The sequence below is a fragment of the Nuphar pumila genome, chromosome 7 (genome assembly GCF_984573655.1).
Source record: "Nuphar pumila chromosome 7, dmNupPumi1.hap1.1, whole genome shotgun sequence".
Taxonomy (NCBI): Eukaryota; Viridiplantae; Streptophyta; class Magnoliopsida; order Nymphaeales; family Nymphaeaceae; genus Nuphar; species Nuphar pumila.
The window spans coordinates 96,856,263-96,878,421 of NC_143255.1; the positions used below are offsets into that span (position 1 = coordinate 96,856,263).

The 22,159-nt window shown below is 36.0% G+C and overlaps 1 protein-coding gene across 3 annotated transcripts; it reads left to right on the top strand.

Moving 5' to 3' along the window:
- Positions 1–7,322: 7,322 nt before the first annotated feature.
- LOC149832559 (dnaJ protein ERDJ2-like) lies at positions 7,323–21,852 on the top strand. Of its 3 annotated transcripts, XM_090014576.1 has the most exons (12): positions 7,333–7,560; positions 8,575–8,727; positions 9,023–9,256; positions 9,387–9,482; positions 11,324–11,444; positions 11,617–11,723; positions 11,820–12,037; positions 12,331–12,508; positions 12,627–12,746; positions 18,265–18,351; positions 19,894–20,004; positions 20,873–21,852. In XM_090014576.1, exons 3-12 carry the CDS (start codon positions 9,071–9,073, stop codon positions 21,704–21,706), a joined length of 2,058 nt encoding a protein of 685 aa, XP_089870702.1. In that variant the 5' UTR covers positions 7,333–7,560; positions 8,575–8,727; positions 9,023–9,070; the 3' UTR covers positions 21,707–21,852. The 3 variants fall into 3 exon arrangements, with proteins under 3 accessions (XP_089870700.1, XP_089870701.1, XP_089870702.1); XM_090014574.1 differs by lacking the exon at positions 8,575–8,727 and having other exon boundaries at positions 7,323–7,560; positions 9,035–9,256; XM_090014575.1 differs by lacking the exon at positions 8,575–8,727 and having other exon boundaries at positions 7,331–7,560.
- The last annotated feature ends 307 nt before the right edge of the window (positions 21,853–22,159 follow it).

Genomic DNA, 22,159 nt, shown 5'->3' on the forward strand with positions numbered 1-22,159 from the left:
TTTGATTTTAAATTTGAAAATGCAACTATTTTGTGTGACAATACAAGTGCTATAAATTTATCTAAAAATCCTATTATTCACTCATATACAAAGCACATTCAAAATCGACACCACTTTTTAAGAGAACAAGTCTTAAACAACATAACCAAACTGGAATTTATACCCACTATTAAACAATTAGCAGATATTTTAACTAAACCTTTAAAAAATGAAGACTTTATACGAATTAGAAGAGAATTAGGAATCTGTAAGCTAAGTGACTTATAATTAATCACACTTGTAGTTTTACTTAGATAAAACTTTGCAATAACTTATTTTTTTTTGTTTATCTTTTATATAGTTTAAAGTTCTTTTCGAATCTGATTCCTTCTTATCGAGTCTTGTTTTTTATCTATACTTATCATTGCTTTTATCTCTCTAATATATTGTTTTTTTCTTGTCTCATCATCTTTTTTACCACTTTTTCAAAATAAAAAAGAGTCATTCTCATATTCACGTACATTCATAAAAACCACAAGCTTTTTAATACAAAACAAATGCCTTATGTTACTCTTTTCTTTCAAAATGTCATATCTTTCAAAGTACACATCACATATTGACTTATCTCCTTTCACGCCTATCCATAAAAACCACTTTTACATAAGCAATCATAACTCTTCTCTCATAATTCTCTCTTGTCTCTTTCTCAAAGCATCCCTTACGAATATTGATTCCATCTTCTTTAAGTGAAATCATTTTTTTATATATACCAACTTGTTGTTTGTCTTATTAGGCCATTATTTAACCTTCTATTTCACATGGTATCACTTTATAGTATTCCCTTCTCACGATATCTTTTATTTTCCTCATTACAAGACACTTCATATCTCATCACCTCTTTAATCGAATTCTTCAAATCCGTGGGTAATTATTTACATCGTGCAACACACTTCTTTGTTTTTATTCATCTCTCCTCTTTTGACCATCCGTTTTCAATCACACATAATAATTCCAAAGAGCACTCCATACTCAAACCATGACTACTCTCTCAATACAATGAACTCTCCTATATCAAGGTTTCCTTATAATGAAAAATAATTTTCGAAACTATGTTCTTTTTGTCATCTAACATAATATAATAATTTTTCATCCACACACTCTTCAAAAGAGTGATTTGATCTCTCATTCATGAGTGCCTTAAGATACAAATAGATATTCACGAGTAATCCACTCAACTAAAATCCAAATTTCATTCACTTCAATTGTCATTCACTTGCTATTATAATAAATTTCATCCTTCTATTTAATAAAATGATTCACTCTTCACGAATTCATCACCTATTCAAAAACTTCTATCAATCCTCTCCAAGTTCATTTCTTATTCTCTCAAGTTACTCACCATGGCCTCCTCTTCCAAATCCTTCTCGGATGATGTCAGCATGATTGAATCCTCTGAACTGAGATATCCATATCTCATTCACAACTTCAATTATGTAAGCTCTCTTCCCATCCAAACAGGTAGGTTAGTCCACTTCCATGACTTCACCTCCTTTGATCTTGAAACCTCCCTACAAGACTTTGTTCCAATTTTAGGATCATCAAACACTGTGTCTTATTATCCCCATCTCATCAAGATTTTTTATACCAAGTTCTCGGTGAACCATGACCAAACGACTATCACCACCATGGTCCATGGTAAAATAATTTCCTTTGACATTCACTCGTTATGGTGCATTCTGAACCTTCCATCCTATAGAATCGAACTACCAAATATAGTACTTATCGATCGTACTGTGTTCAAAAAAGTGCTTCACTGCACACGATCCACCCACTTTCCGTGGCGTATGAGCAATCTCAAGCCTCATGCTCAGCTTGTGTCAAAAATCCTATCCCACAATGTCTATCCCAAACAACCGTCCAAGGGATTCGTGCCAAACGAAATCTCTCTTTTAATCTATGTAATCTTTTGTTCATTCCCAATCAACTGATCAAGCATCATATTCAATAACATGATTAATTTTTGTGCCTTTCGTTCACTTCCATTTGGATATTTTATCACTCATATTCTTAAGTACTTCAATGTGTCACTTCACAATGACGTCGTCTCCTATTCTACACATGCATTTGATGATACCTACTTCTCCGAAGAAGGGTCACCCCTACAACATTTTGACGATGAAGACCCTAGTGAGGCAGATCCGACGCCGACATCTGAACTAGATATATTCTCAGCTCTGGCCTCTCTGCAGCAAGCCTTTCACTCACTCAAGATCGGCCAAGATGCTCTCCTTCGCAAATTTCATCCCTCGTCTGATTCTAAATAAACTATATTTTTTTTAGTCTGTAATAATAACTTTCCTACTCTGATCCCTCCTTTTTGTCAATGACAAAGGGGGAGAAAAACCTCTCTCCTATGTAGGAGACATTCGATTTTCTTAAACTTAAACTTTTACTTATGTTTTTTTTCATATGCATTTTTTATGATATCATATTCAAATTATCATTATGCATATGGCTTATTGATAGGGGGATCATATATTGTCATCATCAAAAAGGGGAGAATGTTGAGAAACTAAGTACATGATAAATATATGATATGCTTTCATGCGATATGATAATATGATATACCTTCATGAATATGTTATATTATGACTGAATATGATATGTCATGCATTTAATGAGTATTTGATGCAAGGTTATTTCACCTAAGAAGAATGGAGACAACCTGATCAAGTACAACTATTTGATGCAAACATACTACTCTGAAGAAAAAGCTTGATGGGCCATACAATTCATAAAGAATATCCAAGAAGATCGGCTACTTCAAGATGAAGACTTTTTTTCTTCTTTAGAGTCATATGTAACAGAACCTTCAGAAGCATGCATATTTCATATTACATTATATGCTTTAAATATCATACAAGCCATCTATCTACAAAAAGCTACGCTTTCATAAAAGTATACAATATTTCAAAAACACCTTTTTTTTAAACAAATCATTGTACTTTCTTACAAGCATTTATGAAAAACACATTTTGACAAGATATAATAGCTCATGATTTCAAAAGCATTAATTGTACCTTCTAACAAGCATTTATGAAAAAGACAACTTGAAAAGATATAAAAGCTAATGATTTCAAATATGAAAGAAAAAGACAAAATGTATTAACTCATAATATACAATCGTTCATCTTGAATTGACGCTTTGTAAGAAAACTATTAATATACTACAAATCATTAAATTGAGTAAAGACAAAATTACACTTCAACGTTCAATGTACTACAAATCATTTATTATGAGAAAAGACCCATTACAAATTAAAACTCATTTTGAATTAGAAACAACGTATAATGTACCTCAAATATTAAAATTATGGAATGACAACTTTTTGAAAAAGTAATGCAGTACACATATCATTTCACACACTCTTTCATAAAATTATGTTTTGAGTTGACCTGACACCTCACATCTCAAAAGGACAATCATTTCAAAAAGCAACGACTATTTTCTTAAGACTATATATATATATATATATATAAACAAAATAGTATTTGAATAAGACATGTGAGCTTTCAAAGAGAAAAACTCCTACTCGATATTTTGAAAAAGAGCTAAGAAAAAGAAAGAGAAAAAGACAAGAAAAACTCTTTGACAAAAGAATCAATTGTGTGAAAAAAAAGAACATTTTGTTCCTCTGTGAGATTATTCTATCCATTTTTCAAAGAGAGAACATTATGAGAATCGTCATATGTGCATTCATACTCTGCATATCATTCTGAAGGTTCTTTAGGAAAGTGTTGTAACTTTCTGTTTTCCACTGTATCCCTTCTCTGTTGAGAGAAGTAGACCTCTGAGAAAGAGAGTGTTTCCCTTTTCTGTTGAGAGAAGTAGTCCTCTGAGAAAGAGGGTGTTTTCCTTCTCTGTTGAGAAAAGTAGACCTATTAGGAAGAGAGTGTTTTCCTTTTCTGTTGAAGGAAGTAGACCTCTGAGGAAGAGGGTGTTGTACTATTTATCCCGTAACACGAATTTTATAGTGAAAGGCTCAAGTGTTTTACTTGGGGACTGAATGTAGGTCAGTAACTGGACCGAACCAGTATAAATTCTGTGTTTACTGTGTTGTGCCTTACTGTCTTTAATTTTATTTTATCGATCTTTCACGTAATTTCACTATTCACCCCCCCTCTAGTGGAATTTCACGTCGCTCTTTTCCTTTGGCCCTTCCCATGATGATGCGACCCCACACCGCAGTTGTGCAACAATGTAGGTCCACAGGGCCCCCCACAACCCCTCTCTCCCTCTAGCCCTCCCAGTAACCTCGCAGCCATCGCATGCCCATTGCCCAACCACCCACACTCGCAGGGCCCCCACTCCCTCTCCCAATTTTCAACCCTCCCCGCAACCCCACAACCATAGGGCATAGGGCTCCACAACCCCCCCTACTCTCTCTCACCCTCCACCCCTATTTGCAACCCCACAGTGGCACAACCACCGGCCCACAGGGGTTGTCCCCCCCCCCCCCCCTCCCAATGACCTAACCCCATAGCCATGCCATAGGACACAACAGAGGCCCATCAACCATCATCCTGAGGCACCGAGGCATCCTTTGATGCAACACGTATAGGATGATGTCATCTATCTCTGTCATTCCTGGATGCTTTAATTAATAATTTTAATTAGTATTTTTATTGCCTTTTCAATTAGAATATAAAACTATGCTTGTTGTTTGTTAGGATTATGATTTAGGTATTTTATTTACTTTTTATTAAATAATTGCATTTCAATAATTTAGGAGTTTTTTTATTTTTTATTTCAATTAGCTTACGTATGAAAATCATGAATGATGTTTGCTAAAATTGAGGTTTTCATTTGTTTTTTTTAAATAGCATGAATATTTAATTTGATTTTAGAGTTTTTTGTGCTTTTTTGAATAGCATTTAGATTTTTGTTTTTTTAAATAAGATGAATATTTAATTTTTGTATTTTTGCATTTTTTAATTAACATTATACATGATCCACATGCTTGATTTTAATTAGAAATTTGGAGGTTTTATTATTTTTTGTTTTAATTAGCTTATGTATGAAACCTATTAATGCTATTTTCTAGAATTAAGGTTTTTATTTATTTTTTTAAATAACATGAATATTTAATTAAGGTTTAAAGTGTTTTTTGTTTTTTAATAGCATTTAAAATTTTATTTTATTTTTAAATAGTATAAAAATTTAATTTAGGCATTTTTGTGTTTTTTAATTAACATTATACATGATTCATGCTTAATTTTAATTTAAAATGTGCGGCTTTTGTTATTTTTTGTTTCAATTAGCTTATGTATGAAAACTATGAATGAGGTTTGCTAGGATTAAGGTTTTTGTTTTGTTTTTTTAAATAGAATAAATATTTAATTAAGTTTTAAAGTTTTTTATGAATAACATTTAGATTTTTATTTTATTTTTAAATAATATAAATATTTAATTTAAGTAATTATATATTTTTAATTAACATTAAATATGATTTGACCTGCTTCATTAGCATAAATGTAAAACTAGAATTAGGGTTTTGATTTTGTATTTGTTTAAATGATATGAAATTTGAATTATGATTTTAGGGTATGTATTTTTTAATTTATATTAATTATAAATAATGAATACTTGACTTTCGTTAGAACTTAGGATTTTAATGTTTTTTGTTTATTTCAATTAGCATAGATGAGATTTTTTGTGCTTTTCTATTAGTTTTATTATCCTTTGTTCATTGGATTAGTGCTTTCAATTATTAACCTTGATAAAGATAAATTGGTAAAAAACATAAAATTTATTAAATATATTTGATGTTTCTTTTCATTTTTACTAGCTTGTACTTTTGTTAATTATTTATAAAATATTTATGATAGCATTTGTAGGTTTTTTAAAAAATCAATTAATTAATTGATTATTTATTTGTAAATCATTTATGTTCCTTTGTCACGTCTTGTTGAATGCATTAATTAAAGATCAAAATTTGAGCCTAGCCCGCATGCATTATTTATGAAAGATACTTTTTTTGGATAAAGCTAAATTTTGGAGTATACGTGCATGTTATTATTATGATACTCTACATATCTTAAATAAATTTTTTTATTATTGAAAACATATTTAGTTTCAACCAAGGTTCTTAATTATCAAAATGACACTTTGTAGTTCCTCAATTTTTTTTTACTTGCTAATGTAGTTGATTGTCATGAAAATTATTTTTTTCTTTTTACTATGCATTCATTATCTCGGTCCCTGTATAACAAGACATGATAGCGACTTGGATGCTGCTACACATAACTTAACAAATGTACTGAACGGTAATAAATAAATAAGTGTGAGAAAACAATTTGACAATTAAAAAAAATGGAAAACCATGGTTAAGTGTTTCCATAAGAAATTGTGGAGGAACAATAAAAGAAAATATCGTGATTTTGTCGCCATTTTTAACTTGTGTGAAAATCTTGCAACATTCTTTTTTTTTGGAAATATTCCATTTAGGGGCCATCTTTTGCCTATAATTCAAAAAATGAGGCCTCACTTTTGTGAAATTCCAGATATGAATCAAACTTTTATTGAAAAGTCACATAGAGACTTCAGTCTTGAGGTCAACATCTATCATCTTGAAAAATGCGATTCATTTTTTAATAACTTATTCGCCCCAAAAAAGGAAAGTTAAGAGTTTGAACTTTTACTGATGAAGGCTACTATTGTTATTTGACTTGTAATTCAACCAAAGGACAGTAATAAATCTACAGTTTTCAAGAAAATAGGGGTAATATTTGAAAATTTAAAAATATGAGGCCTATATTTGAAATTAAGGATAAAAGGTCAGCTCTTAATCTTTGGCTTGCAGGGCGTATTTTAAGTCTCACTTCCCAGTCCGAATGAAATGGTCCTATCAATGGGTCGGGTATTCGACCCATCATGGTATACCCAAACTCGCCCAAATAACAGATAATCAAGTTCGGGTTCGGGTTTTAGTGGGTCATGATTGAATTTTATTTTTATCAAAAGTACATATAAATTACTCTACTCGAATCGGGTCGGTTGCCCACAAAAAAAGCTGGTTAGGTCGGGTAACCGTGCAAAAATCATGACCCAAACTCGAATCACATATTGCTTGGTTGGGGTTCAGGTCAACCCTAATATTATTCGGGTCGGTACTTTTCATGCTCATATCCATAAAATCGGGTTTAGCTCGGGTCGGTTACCCAATACAATTACAAACCTCACCCTTAGAATCTTAGATAGAGCTCAAATTTTTGTTTCGTACTCGTATTAAATCCGATCCAAATCCATACCCGACCCGTTAACAGCCTTATGAAAGGAATGAGGGGATAAGCGAGGCTACTGAAACGGAGTTACGGAGGGAGGAACGTTTCTTCTCTTGGTCGTCGAGAGAGAGAGGGGAAAAAAAGAAAAAAAAAAAAGTGTGAGGAGAGAGGCTTAACTCCAGGACTCTTTTGGAGACCTAGGGTTCGTTTTAATTGATTCAATATAGATCGAGTTTTTCATCTTTTCAATCGATTGTCTGCAGCACGCAGATCACCGTTGGGCAAGCTCATTCTCAGGTAAATCTGATGCGGTCACTTTTCTTCTTCGTGGATTTTTAATATGTCGGGAAGTTCAAAACGAGATCTACCAATTTTCTCTCATTGGTTTCTATGGTAGATTCTGCTCTCATGCCTTTGAAGGGCTCAATTTGAGTTAGATTCATCGACAGAATCAAGAACTCAACTATTAGGTGTGATTTCAAAGAGGTATCAAAGATCTAGTGATGGAATTGAATCAAATCTTTCATCAACTTTGTGTCGGATATCGTTCAACCGCATATCTGTTTCGGGTAGCACCAAGTTAACCCTTGTTTGACCATGCCCAATGCTTGTTCTGCTTGGCCAGAGAAGGCTTGTTTGAGGGTGAATTGCATGAAACTTCAATGTATGTGAAGCTGGTGTGTCTTTTTTGGCCGAGTAAAGCCGCGTAACTAGTGGAACCTCATGGATGGACCATGTTCAAAACCACTAAGACTCATGGTGATTTTTTTTTGTTTATAAGGATATTAATCTTGTGAAAACTCACAGATAATTAGATTTAGCCACCGATAGTAAGGATTGGAGCAAGCAGGGGTCACACAAGCTTGCAGATGGCTCAGGATTGGATTGTTAGAAAATGCTCAGTGTGCGATTCTCAAGTGCATCTTATGTGATTGTAATCTATGCAAAACGTGTTCATGCGTTAACGGCCACCATGTCATTGATGCTTCCACAATATAGATGATTATGAGTCCCCCCTCCTCTTTTCAAGAAAACAAAGATATCAGTAGAGTAGAACATTGTGGGTGACAAAGAAATCAATGCTACGAGGAGAAAATCAAGTTGATTAGAAACTATCGTGGGGACTGATCCATGCAGTCACAATCCAAGTTAGGTTAGTCTCAGGCCATTTATCTCTTGCAGAAGATAGTATGTCTGAAATTTTCCTTGAATGGATGATAAACTATAAGAAACAATCTTCGTATTAATTTATTTGGTGATTTTTTTTTTTTTTTTGTAAAATAGCCTTATGTAGTTCGTTTTTTCGCACAGTGAAAAGGATAATTTTATCTAAAGAGCCTACCTTCTTCATTCGAAATCACTGCCAGAGTCTTGTAATATCCGACCTGAGATTGGTGAAAAGAAGCATGTTCCTTTGAAGTTCCTCCCTCTCCCTTTCTGCAAAATGTATTTGATAGATAGAGTGTAAGCTCCATTTAGCTTTTTGGCCTTTGAGGTTCCAATAGCAGAACTTGTAGTCAGAAAAGAGCGAGTTCTGATTCTATTTGTGCTTGTTTATGTCTTCATTTTCCTTTTCCAGATCAGGAAAGAATTCCTACCACTTGTTCCGAATGCCCTTTTTTTGTTTTTATTTCTAAACTCGATTCATGGTTTTTTGTTTCAGAACTTTTAGGGTCTACCTTTTGATCCTCTTTTGATTTGGTTGAGTTAGTTGTTCTCACATAATTTGAATTTCAATTGAAGATGATGGTAGTGACAGTACTCTGTGTAGGGCTAAAGCATTTGGTTAGGAAGAGAAGCAACAACCATGGTGACAGCAGAGGAAAACAGCTCCCTTTTCCCAATTTTCGTTCTAGCAATCATGGCTCTTTTCTTGGTGCCCTATACGTTACATAGGGTTACTCGTGCTCTGTCCAAGAAGGCAAAAAGCATACATTGCCAGTGTTCCATATGTTTGCATTCGGGGAAGTACCACAAATCCATATTTAAGAGGGTGAGTTTGGATCATGTTTGCTTCCTTCTCTATGATTAATAAGAAATTCTTAACTCTTGCTCTAACAATCAAAACCATCTTATGCTTTATGGCATTGTTTATTTTCATTTTATTAAAACTGAATGTGCAGATATCCAATTTCTCTACCTATAGCAATTTGACAGTCGTCCTTCTATGGGTTTTCATGGGATTTCTTGCCTACTATGTCAAGCATATTAGTCGTGAGGTATGCTACAATCTTTGCAAAGCTGGAAATGAATTTGGTGCTTGGTGGAGTACATGATGGTTGATCTTGCATGTTCAATGTGTTTTTGAGAATAGTTTCTGCTATAGTTTAAAAGCATTCTGGGTGAATTTGGTGCTTGGTGGAGTACATGATGGTTGATCTTGCATGTTCAGTGTGTGTTTGATAATAGTTTCTGCTTAAAAAATTGATTTATATAGTTTGCTTGGCTGCTCTTATATGTGTTTTGGCTTATATATTACCTTGGACATTTTTCTTTATGGGTATATTATTGTTTATTGTTGGTATTATTGATTAGTTATCAATTTTATGTTTTTATGTCAGTTATCTGCAAGCCAATTGAGGTACCCTGATTCTATAAAAGGATCTTTAAGTTTGAAAGCATTCTGGGTGCATATTGTTCATTAGGAAGGCAATTATTTTCTTGAATGTGGTAACCACTCTACATTTCAAGTGACAGATCTGTGGGGAGATGGGTTCAATTGCATAAAGGACTTTCTACTTTGCATGAAGAATTTTACTGACATGATAAGGTTAATCCTTAGATGTGTGCGCTCTTTAAGCGGAGTTTATTTTATTCCATTGTTTTTCTTTTCTCACAATAGATGTAAGATACACTCTGAATTTTTTAGTCTACAAATTACAATTGTATAGAAGGTGGTAGAATTGAGAGAATATGGTTGGTTCTGTGGTGTTAAATTTATTTTAGTGATGAATTGGAAGGTGGAACTCATAATTAAAGGTTCACCTAATTTCTTGATAGAGTTAATGGTGGAGCTTTACTTATTTATCCTTTGGTGTTCTAGCGGAGGTCTTTGGACACTATACTTCTGTAGAAAACCTATGTTAGGGCATAGTAGATTTTTTGTTGATAATTTCTTATTTGTACAAGGCATTTTTTGTCTTTTTTTCCTATTCTGCATATTGTTGTCACTTCTTGTATGTTACACGAGTAGTTCTGTCAATATCAAAAGACATATTAAATTATCTGATACATGCTGGAATGAGAAGAATTAACATAATTGAGCCCTGATTCCTCTCCTTTTTGCCCCCACTCTTGCATCCTGACACCCTATTCTTCATCTTTCTTCTTATTCTCTTATTTTTCTTGTATTGCCTTACTACTACAGCCAAAATGTAATCCTAAAAGGGCTAATAACCTATGCTAGCGGTGTGCACTTTGTTATAGTGAATTCTGTTGCTGTTTTTAGTATTTTTTGTGTGGCTGAACCATTGAGACCGTGTTTTTGATTTCTATTAGCCAAGTTCGTTCTTGGTAATGTGGTTTGATTTGTATTTCTTATGTAATTTGGTTGTGATTTGATTTTTCCTAACGTAATGCTGTCAACTGGAGAGAAATGCTGCTGAGTTTAGAAAATTAGCATAAACCCCCAAGACTAAATTCTGACTATACCAAATGAATAAGCATCTCTTTGGTATATGTTACAGTTAACAAAGAGAGCATGCTACAAACTCAATGTTGGACTTCTTGGGGAAATCAAGGAGAGATGCCGACTTTGATAATCGATTTATTTTTTGTTCAGGAAAGCGGACTGGCAACTAGGGCCTCCTACTTTTCGTGCAATTCCAGCTTGACTTATTAAGAAATATGAATTTTGTTTACTGAAAGATAATCTAATGTATTAAGTACGGCCAAAAGTGCTATAGATGATGAGAAGTCACACTTTTTTCTTTTTTGTGATTAGATAGGGGAAACCTGGCCCGAGTGAGTAACTGAGTTCAAACAGGGTTGAAACTTGAAACTTGCTTCATGTCTGACTGGAATGTTGAAGTCATTTATAGTGCTTGTTTGCTATTTTCAGATTCAACCCTTTGAGCCATTTGGGATTCTTGAATTGAAGCCTGGAAGTACCGATTCTGAGATAAAGAAGGCATACAGGAAACTGTCTATTCAATATCATCCTGATAAAAATCCTGATCCAGGTTAAGGTGTTTTTATTAAGTTTTGGTTTTCAACTTAAGAGGTGCAGAACCATGTCTATTTGGGTATTGCTTTGAAGTTGGATCTTGTGCTATTGCTGTTTGTCTTTTCCATTTTTCTTTTCTGTGTTTGCGTTGTGTTTTTTTTACAGACACATATCCTTGCTATTTTCAGAGGCTCACAGATATTTTGTTGAGTATATATCCAAGGCATATCAGGCACTCACGGATCCAGTGTCTCGAGAAAACTTTGAAAAGTATGGTCACCCGGATGGCAGACAGGTTCAACACTTTTTATCTAATTAAGATCTATCTGTCATCATTCTATAGATACTACTTTGTGGAAACTGATGCTATTAATTTCTTGATTGTATGCAGGGACTGCAAATGGGAATAGCTCTCCCTCAGTTTTTATTAAGTATTGATGGATCATCAGGTGGAATACTTTTGCTTGGGATTGTTGGAGTTTGTATTCTGTTGCCTTTGGTCATAGCTGTCATATATCTCTCAAGATCATCCAAATATACTGGGAACTATGTCATGCACCAAACCTTATATGCTTATTATCACTTCATGAAGCCTTCTTTGGCACCAAGGTACTAAATGTTTAGCATTTCATCCTTTACTTTTTTCCTCTAATACTGCTGCTGTTTCTCTATATATCTGAGGTGCATTCAGATGTTATTATGTTTGTGAAATCATCCACTGATTGGGCATTACACTTGGTTGATGCATTTTATAAATTTATGTGCATGTGGTTCACTGCTAAGCAGATAACATTCAGATGACGTTGTAGAATGATTTTTTCTATTTCTTATTTCTACTTTGAGTTGAATTCTGGCTTCCATTTATCTGTTTGAATTTTGACCTTGCCTCATCAATCTTGCAGTAAGGTAATGGAGGTTTTTATTAAAGCAGCAGAGTACATGGAAATACCAGTTCGTAGGAGTGACACTGAACCCCTTCAAAAGCTGTTTACAGTTGTTCGCAGTGAGTTGGGTTTAGACACCAAGAACATGAAGCAAGAGCAAGCGAAGTTTTGGAAGAGGCATCCAGCTTTAGTGAAGGTCTTGAATTTCTGTAGCACTGTTTGGTTTATGTTTGACATTATGTGCCATTAAACTTATTGACCAATATATGGATTCACATGTTTCTTAATTCTTTTTCCCCCCCTTAAATTTTCAGACAGAACTATTGATTCTCGCTCAGTTAACTCGTGAATCAGCTTCCATTCCTTCAGTTCTGCAGAATGATTTCAAGCATGTGATCGAACTTGGTCCTCGTCTTCTTGAAGAACTACTGAAGGTGACTGCTGTACTGACATTGAACAGATTATGATTCTTTTGGTTATTGATGAAAAAACCTTGTTATGTTCATTATATGGAACTGGTTGGTGTGTGTGTGTGTGGTGGTGGTGGTGGGAAAGGGAGGCGTTGATTCCATGTGTGTGTGTGTGTGTGTGTTGTGAACGCATGTGCATGTGCATGTGCATGTGCATGTGCATGTGCATGTGCATGTGCATGTGCACGTGCATGTGCATGTGCATGTGCATGTGTTTGTTTACAGGCATGAATGAGTCTCAGCATGTGGATACTTCATTGAGCTTGCATTTTCCCTGTCAAAACAGACATTTATCGTGCCATGATACTTCATGGATATACTGGAACATGTGGCGTGGTTAACGCTCTCTTTGGCTTCTTCAATATCAAAACTTGCTTTTCTTTTTGTAATTTGTTGTTTACATGCTTGTGGTTTCAATTTTTTTACTGATCTTGACTCTTGGCCTTGTAGTTTATAACTATATAATAGGAAATTGGAGTTTTAAACAACACAGGCACACACACTTTTGTGAGGACTTGGATATCCCAAAACCTGAGGTTAAACTAGCTTTTGTAGATTTGGTAGATTTGGATACACTTGTGCTTGATATCGCCAAAACTGGTCAAACTTTGGCCATTCCTCGAACACTGTTGGTCTCTTTATCCATGTCGTAACATCAAAGGGGCTTGCCAGTTGCCATGGCCCTTATGATTAACCATGACTTGATACTTTTAACCCAGCATGCAGTAGTAGATTAACCATTTTCTTGTATCCCTCTTGTAAGTTTTCTCCAAAATCAATGATCAGGAAACTGTAGAGAGGAAAGAGAATGGGGCTGCAACTAATCACGTTTTTCCTTATGGAAAAATTGTGATCTCTTCCTTTAATTTATAAAACAAAACCTAGTACATGGTACTTTACAAATAACCCTAATAGGTTACAAGTATTTACAAGTATGCCCCAATATTGGCTGGACATGTTACACAAAAGTAGTTTGGATCCGGATCCAAACTTAAATACAAAAATAAATGCACGATATCTGCCCTGTCTAACAGTCCCCCTCAAGTTGTGCATAATTTTGAATCATGGACAACTTGCTCTTTAGGAACCAAAAACGACACTTTGTGAGTCCCTTAGTGAACAAATCAGCTACTTGGTCTTCTGTTCTAACATAATGAGGCACAATCTCTTTTTCCTCAATCTTCTGCCTGACTAAATGCTGATCAATCTCAATGTGTTTGGTCTTGTTGTGATGAATAGAATTAAGAGATATTTGAATAGCACTTTGGTTGTCACAAAGGAGAAAGCAACTAGCAATCGGTTCCTTTAATTCTGTTAACAAATGTCTAGTCCATGTTACTTCTGTCGTAGCAGCATCCATCGCTCTGTATTTGGCTTTTGTGCTAGATCTAGCCGCTGCCTTCTATTTTCTGCTACTCTAGGAAACAAGATTAGCACCAATGAAAACACCATATCCTGAAACAGACTTTCGATCATCAGGATCCCCGACCCAATCCACATCTGAATAGGCAATGATATCATGAGCAATATTCATGGATTTGCTTTTGGTATACAAAAGTCCATCTCCAACAGTACTCTTCAAGTACCTCAGTATCCTTTTTACTGCATCCATGTGCCCCGTCCTTGGCTCATGCATGAATTGAGAAACTTGATTGACTGAATATGTGATATCGGGCCTGGTAAAGGTGAGATATTGAAGCATTACCACTAGGCTCCGATATTTGGTGGGATCATGATACAAGTCTCCGTCTCGCACACTTAGTTTCTGATTAATCACACTAGAAGTAGAAAGAGGCTTGCAATCTTTCATCCCACCCTTTTCTAACAGATCCAGGGTGTATTTATGCTGAGTCAAAGTAAGTTTATTTCCTTGATTATCCACCTCTACTCCAAGAAAGTACCGAAGATTTCCAAGGTCTTTCATTTTGAACCTTTGACTCAGAAGATCTTTAGTTTTTTGAACATGGTTCTCACTGCTTCCTGTAATAATTATATCATCAACATATATCAACAATAAGGTAGTAAACTCCTTACCTTGAATAATAAAGAGAGAATGGTCCAATTGTGATCGATAAAAACCATGTCTTTGAATTTCTAGGGAGAAGCTCTCAAACCAAGATCGAGATGCTTGTTTCAGTCCATAGAGTGCTCGATTTAATCTGCATACATACTCCTTAAAATCTCCTTCTGTATATCCTGGCGGTTGTTCCATGTATACTTCTTCCTTCAAATCTCCACGAAGAAAAACATTTTTCACATCTAGCTGACTTATTCTCCAACCATAATCTACAACCAATGAAAGAACTATGCGGATTGTGCCCATGTTCACAACTGAACTAAAAGTTTCATCATAGTCCTGTCCAAACTCTTGGGTGAATCCCTTTGCTACGAGACGAGCTTTGTATCGTTCAACACTCCCATCCGGTTTGTATTTGATTTTGTAAACCCATCGTGACCCAACAACATTTTTATCTGAGGGTCGAGGAACAACTGTCCATGTTTGACACTAGTACAAGGCTTCCATCTCTTCATTCATGACTTGAATCCATTTTTTGGAGTTAATGGCTTGATGAAAATGTCTAGGCTCGGTCTCTTTCTCAATCTGTGATAAAAATAACTGAAAGTCCATGGTAAAATTCTCATAACTGACCCACCTTTAAATAGGATGCCGAGCTCTTTCAGATCGTCTGATCGGAAGTGCTACTGTATTAGATACTGGAGAAATAACGTCATTGGATGAATGAAGCGTAGGAGCTTCTTGTTCAATATCATCCGGAGTCAAGAGTGAGTCCCTTTCTCTTCTCCTATAAACTTGCCCAGCAAACTTGTTAATCTCTGGAGGATGTTCTATTTCAAGTTCCTGTATGCCACTGTTTCCATCTTGACAAGATATTCCTTGAGCACAGGAGGAAGAACACTCATTGTTTGTTTCAGGAAAAAGCTCTGCACTGAGCCATGGATAATAAAAGAGCGCACTCATATTGGTTTGGGCAGAAACATATTCTCCATTTCCAAAATCATTTTCATCAAAAACTACATTCCTAGATATCTTGATTCGTCTGCTGTCAGGGTCATAACACCTGTATCCTTTGTGATGATCTGCATATCCGACAAATTTACACTTTGATGCCTTAGCTTGAAACTTGTTTCGCAGAGAAGAGTCAATATGAACATAACATGTGCAGCAAAAAATTTTTAGTTCATCATAATCAGGATGTTTCCCAAACAAGACGAAATAAGGAGATTTATTTTCTAAAAGCTTCATGGGTAGTCGATTAATAATGTGAACAACAGAGTGAAAGGCCTCTGTCCATAGTCCTATGGGAGTACGACTTCCGTGCATCATGCTTATAGCGCTCTCCACAATGTGACAGTGTTTCCGTTCTACAATTCCATTCTGTTGTGGCTTTTGCAGGCAAGATACTTTACGATTTATCCCACTATCTTGGAGATAATTGATAAAATCTCTGGAGTACCTCACCCTTTGCCGTCACCAAAATTATTATCACCACGTCCCTGACCAAAGGAAACATCAGTATCAAGAACCTGTCCACCAATTTCATGTGGCATTCCTTTCAAAGTCATCTCATATTGAAGTAATTTTGCTTGCAAGTCCTCAAATGATGGTAGATCAGGTAGGTACAACAGTGAAGTCGAGAGAACATGAAATTCCGGTCTCAATCCATTCAAGGTTTGCCTGACCTTGTCTTTATCTGCCACTTCATACCCTACAACGGCAAGTTGGTCACTGATAGTCTTAACCTTGTTCAAGTACTCCATGACAGACATGGAGCCCTTAGTCAGAAGTTGAAATTCACACTGAAGGAAGGAAATTCTAGCCTCTGATATCTTACGTCTTCACTAGTCTGTCCCACAATTCTTTTGCTGAGCATTCGTCTGGAATTCCCACCAATACTTCTTGAGAGATAGTAGAGATAATGAAGGCAACTGCAACTTGATCACGCTTCATCCAAATCTCGTAATGGGGATTTGGAATTTGTTGTATGAAATCAGCCTTATTTCCATCCTTAGTTTCTTGTATGATAAATTCTGGAGGGACTGAGATTGATCCAGTGAGATGAGAGACCTTGACTTTTAATAAAGGGAAGAATTTGTCTTTTCCAGATCAGGAAATTCGAATTGGTAAGTTTTTCAGAAATGAGTTGACCAAGAAAGTTAGATGAGAGAAATGACTGAGAAGGAGAATCCATGAATAATTTTTTTTGGTGTGTGCAATCAGTACAAAAGAGAATCTCTGGGCGTAAGAAATGCAGGTCACGATGCAATAAAATAAGACTAGTCTCCTTTTTTTTTTTAAAGGAGAAAGCTCGAGTACTTAATGTGAATAAGTGATCACAGGTCTGGTGTACAGATTTAGTCTGTTTCAGATCTAATCTGATTTCAAAATTTTCATACTTATGATTGCACACAGCAGTAACGAATACAAATAAGCAGCAGGCTAAATCGAGGGTTAGGGAAGAAAAGCAAATCTAAAAAAAATTAGACTGCAGATCTGATTTTAGCCAGTCATCAGATCAGCTACACAGATCTGGGAAAAACAAAACCCGATCCGGTGAACAAACTCGATATGGAATAATTAACGTGTTCTTTCTGGAAGACACCCAAATCAGTTTAGGTCAGTTTCAGGAAATAAGATTTTCGTGAAACTGATTTGACGCAAACCCAAATCAGTTTCATGAAACAAAGGGATCATGAAACTGGTTTGACCCAAGCCCAACTCGGTTTCAGGAAGATGATGGTTACCGTGAAACTGGTTTGATACAGACCTAATCCAGTTTCCGAGAAATGAAGATTAGGAGATAAATTTAACGCAGATCAGAGGGGAGTAATCTGGAGAGAAAGAAATAGCAGATGAAGAATAAAAGGGGATATTTGAAAAGGAAAAGACGCAGAACAATGAACAGATAGAAAGGAGATAAGGAGGGGAATAAGATCTCTTAGGGACGTACCTGTTGGAAAAATCTTCAGCCCTCGGATCAGAAAAGCTCTGATACCATGTAAGTTTTCTCCAGAATCAATGATCAGGAAACTGTAGAGAGGAAAGAGAATGGGGCTGCAACTAATCATGTTTTTCCTTATGGAAAAATCGTGATCTCTTCCTTTAATTTATAAAACAAAACCTAATACATGGTACTTTACAAGTAACCCTAATAGGTTACAAGTATTTACAAGTATGCCCCCAATATTTGCTGGACATGTTACACAAAAGTAGTTTGGATCCGGATCCGGATCCAAACTTAAATACAAAAACAAATGCACGATATCTGCCCTGTCTAACACCTCTATCATTATATTTATCTGCCATGGTTTTTTACTTGATATGTTTTGCCATGCATTTATTATAGATGATGAATCCTCCAGATATCCACGACACATGACTTTTGAATCATTAGTTTTTTGGCTCCCATTTTCTTTGAGTGGGGACATAAAAGTTGATTTTAGTTTTCCTTGTGTGCTGCAGATGGCTATCATAAAGCGCACACCTGCAGGGCATGGGTGGCTTAGGCCTGCCATTGGGGTACTTGAACTGTCTCAAAGTATAATTCAGGTAATGTTCATCCAATTTTCTCATGCTTTTAGAACTCTGATTCACATGGTATTACCATATGCATTTGTTGGTTTTATAACTCATATGCTGATTTGCATGGTACTACCCTATTCATTTGCTATGTTAATTGTTACTACTATACACGTTCTGTATGGTTCCTTCTAATATCTTCACAGCAGCAGGCTATATAGCCATTACTTGTCAAACTTGAACCATGTTCTTTCAAACGCCTTTAGCCTTTGGATTATATGGTCTGAAGTAAGATTACTTTTGATGCGAAGGAAGGTTTTTTTTTAGAAAGATTTCTTTAAGAAAAGGAAACCACTACTGATGGTTCAATTAGGTAGAAAATTCTCCTATATAACTAGGCTTTTCTGTTGTAAATTATGTGTATAGTTTGAATATAAAGTGCTCAAGTGGGTTCTTCCACGAGTGATAGTAATCCACTTCTAAACCAATCCTGTGAGTGGGAGCAAACTTCTGTGAGATCATGCTCCAAACTGATATCTGATTATGATGCTCTCAGTGAGAAGGCGGGTCACAAGGGAGCAATCTTCTGTGAGATCATGCTCCAAACAGATATCTGTTTATGATGGTCTCAGTCAGAAGACGGGTCACAGCATTACTTGAGGGTTACTGATTGTAGCTAATGTGCTGCAGTTTTTTCATATTATCCTCTTCATAAAGATTTTATGGCTTAATATTTGGTTCTTTATGAGTGTATTAGAATTGCATGTTCCCATGTCTGTTCCAGAACCACACATGAGACCTCAGCTTCATACTGCTCCTCATTTATCACAAATAAATCTGAGGTATACTTCATTATTACATCTGTCGGTATTCATGCATATGCATCCACTTGTACATGCTAAAACACATGCATGAAATATCTGCAAACCTTTCTTATGCACATTACATGTGTCCATCTACGCATGCAAGAATAAGTAACTTGTGGATATGGTGTGAAATTGCTTGATTTTGACAGCCACAGTGACCGTGTTGGCATTAATTAATCATACAACTTAAACAGTCATCATGATGACATTAATTAGTTGTATAACTTTGAACAGTCAACCTCCTCTAATTTCTCATTGGAACCTGGAAACCTTTTGGTTCCCCAGTAATAGCTTTATGTTCCTTAGTTTACTTTATTCTGACATTGATAGCTTGCTTCACGTTTTAATTGAGCTATATAGCCAATTGGATCCCTATGAAGGGGCGTTTCTTAACTTCTTGGAAACTTCAGGTTAACCTTTTTGTTAATGGTTGTATTTATTAGGGAAACTGTTAAAGATCATTGTTGGGATTTCAGAGCTGCATTTTCTGAGAGAGTTGAATTTTCCTTATGAACATGGATTTTGGTTTCTGTTTTGATGCATTTCACATGACTTTCATGGTTAATTAGATAAGGATGTCAAATTTTCTATGTTCATGTTGAAGGATGAAACTTTCAATAAATATTTTCTTTGCAGTGATTTACTTGGTCTCTTAGAGTGCTTATCTTTTCCAAGTTCTTGATAGTGCTACTGGATTCTGATACAGGCTGTTCCTCTTAGTGCAAGAAAAGCAGTTGGAGGGTTCGCTGAGGGTAATGCTCCTTTTTTGCAGCTGCCACATTTCAGTGAATCAGTCATCAAAAAAATTAGTCGAAAAGTGAGTAACCTAATTACCTAACTTCATAAAACTTCATGGATATATTGTTGAACATTGCTTCTACCCATTTTGTTCTGTGTTTCTTATGACACCTTCCCTTTGAGATAGACATCATAGACCTCAATTGACTCAACATTTGTCTTGATGATGAGTGGAATGAGTGAATCACAGATAGTTCTGTCTGTTAAACCAACTTGTTCAAGTTGTTCCAAGTTGCAGCATGGTCCATTCAACTTAGTATTTGCTGGTCATTTAAATTTTAAACTGATTCAGCTACTCCTATGACATGGTTATTCAGTGAAAGGTACAAATTCTTTAGCCTTGCTGTCCATCATAGGCATGAGACAGCAATTGGTTATAAATATGGTTGTTCAGTGAAAGGTACAATTTTTTTTGTAATCTTGACATAAAATTATTTATGGTTTTATTTCGAAAAAAAAGTTTATTTATGGTTAACACGAGAAGAACTTAGTTCATGGATTGCACAGAACAGGAAATGCTGGTTATGATTGAAGTGACTAGCTGTCCATCAGAGTCATGAGATTCTCCCATTAGCGCTGGTAGGGTTTATTTGGCCTTATCTCCCTGTTAAAAAATTATATTGAAATCCATACATAACCGGTTAAAACCTTCGGATATCATGTTCTATGTCATGGACGAAATGCCATAACCTGTGAGCCATGTCATTTCTTGGTCTCATAAATTTTATCCCATGTTTGTAACCATGCTCACACATGCGGAGATTTTTTTTTTCCAGTTATCAATAGATCAAGTTGATTTCCATGGTATCGCTGGCTGTTCTATTTATTTATTTGTCATGGCTGACTCCCTGCACAACCTTGTGATCATCTGCTTTCCTTGTTTGCAGAAGGTCCGATCGTTCCAGGAGCTACAAGAGATGGCACCGGAGGAGCGTTCTGAACTTTTGACTCAAATTGCTGGATTCTCTGATGAGGAAGCTAGAGATGTGGAGTCTGTTCTTAACATGATGCCATCATTAACAATTGACATCAAATGTGTGACAGAGGGTGAAGAAGGTGGTATACAAGAGGGTGACATTGTCACTATGCATGCATGGGTCTCCCTCAAAAGAGGGAATGGCCTTACGGCTGCACTTCCTCACTGCCCATACTTCCCGTTCCAGAAAGATGAAAATTATTGGTTGTTTCTTGCTGATTCTGCCTCGAATGACCTGTGGATTTCCCAGAAAATGAGTTTTATGGATGAGAAAACTGCAATTTCTGCTGCATCAAGTGCCATAGAGGAGTCAAATGAGGGATCAGGTGCAAGCGGGAAGGAAATAAGCTTGGCTGCCCAAGAAGCAGTTGAGAAAGTGAAAAGTGGTTCGAGGTTGGCGATGGGCCAGTTTCAGGCACCTGCTGAAGGAACTTACAACCTGACAGCCTATTGTATGTGTGATTCATGGATTGGATGTGATACGAAAACAAGCATTAAGTTGAAGGTGATGAAACTGAAGCATGTAGGGACAAAGGGCGGTGCGGTGGCTGAAGAGGGGCTTGCTGTCGAAGATGGGGTAGAGGAAGAAGAAGAAGTGGATGAAGGATACGATGATTATGAAAGTGAGTATAGTGATGATGGTGAAGAGGACCAAACTAAGAAGGGAAATGGCAAGCTACAGAATGGTGGCGTACAGGGCAACAATGATTCGAGCTCTGAATGTTCAGGAACTGATGAAGAGTGAGTGGTTAGTCATATAGTGGTCTTATTTTCCTTAATATCTCTCATTTTTATGTCCCTTTATCTTTTATCTCTTCTTTTTTTGGCTTAAATGTAAGAGTAATACAGTGGAAAACTTGAAATACATAGGGCACTTTTGGAAGTGAGAAAGATCTAGGGAAAATGAAGGTAGGAAGAAAAAATGTACGGTTTTCTGACCTTTCCAAGAAACATTTTCTAAAAAGTATCGTTTTTGATAGGAAAGATTCCTCCACCGGGGGTGGGGTAGGGGTGGAGGAATCTTTCCTATCAAAATCTTTCTGGGCTTAGGGCAAAGCCCCTCTCACCCCTCTTTCATTTCCTACAACCAGCAAGAGATGCACACTCCCCTTCCCTCCTCTATCGCTCCCTGCGTTCTTTTGAAGCTCAAGGTAAGCCATTTTTGCCTCTTCCTGCAACACCCTCACTTCTTCCCTTT

What these genes read in the sequence shown, in the direction of transcription:
- LOC149832559 (XM_090014574.1), top strand. Translation starts at nt 9,071, where the DNA reads ATGGTGACAGCAGAGGAAAACAGCTCCCTTTTCCCAATTTTCGTTCTA. An exon ending in TTCTTGAAGAACTACTGAAG is followed by an intron (nt 12,747 to 18,264) that starts GTGACTGCTGTA and finishes TGTGTGCTGCAG; the next exon opens with ATGGCTATCATAAAGCGCAC. An exon ending in TGTCTCAAAGTATAATTCAG is followed by an intron (nt 18,352 to 19,893) that starts GTAATGTTCATC and finishes ATTCTGATACAG; the next exon opens with GCTGTTCCTCTTAGTGCAAG.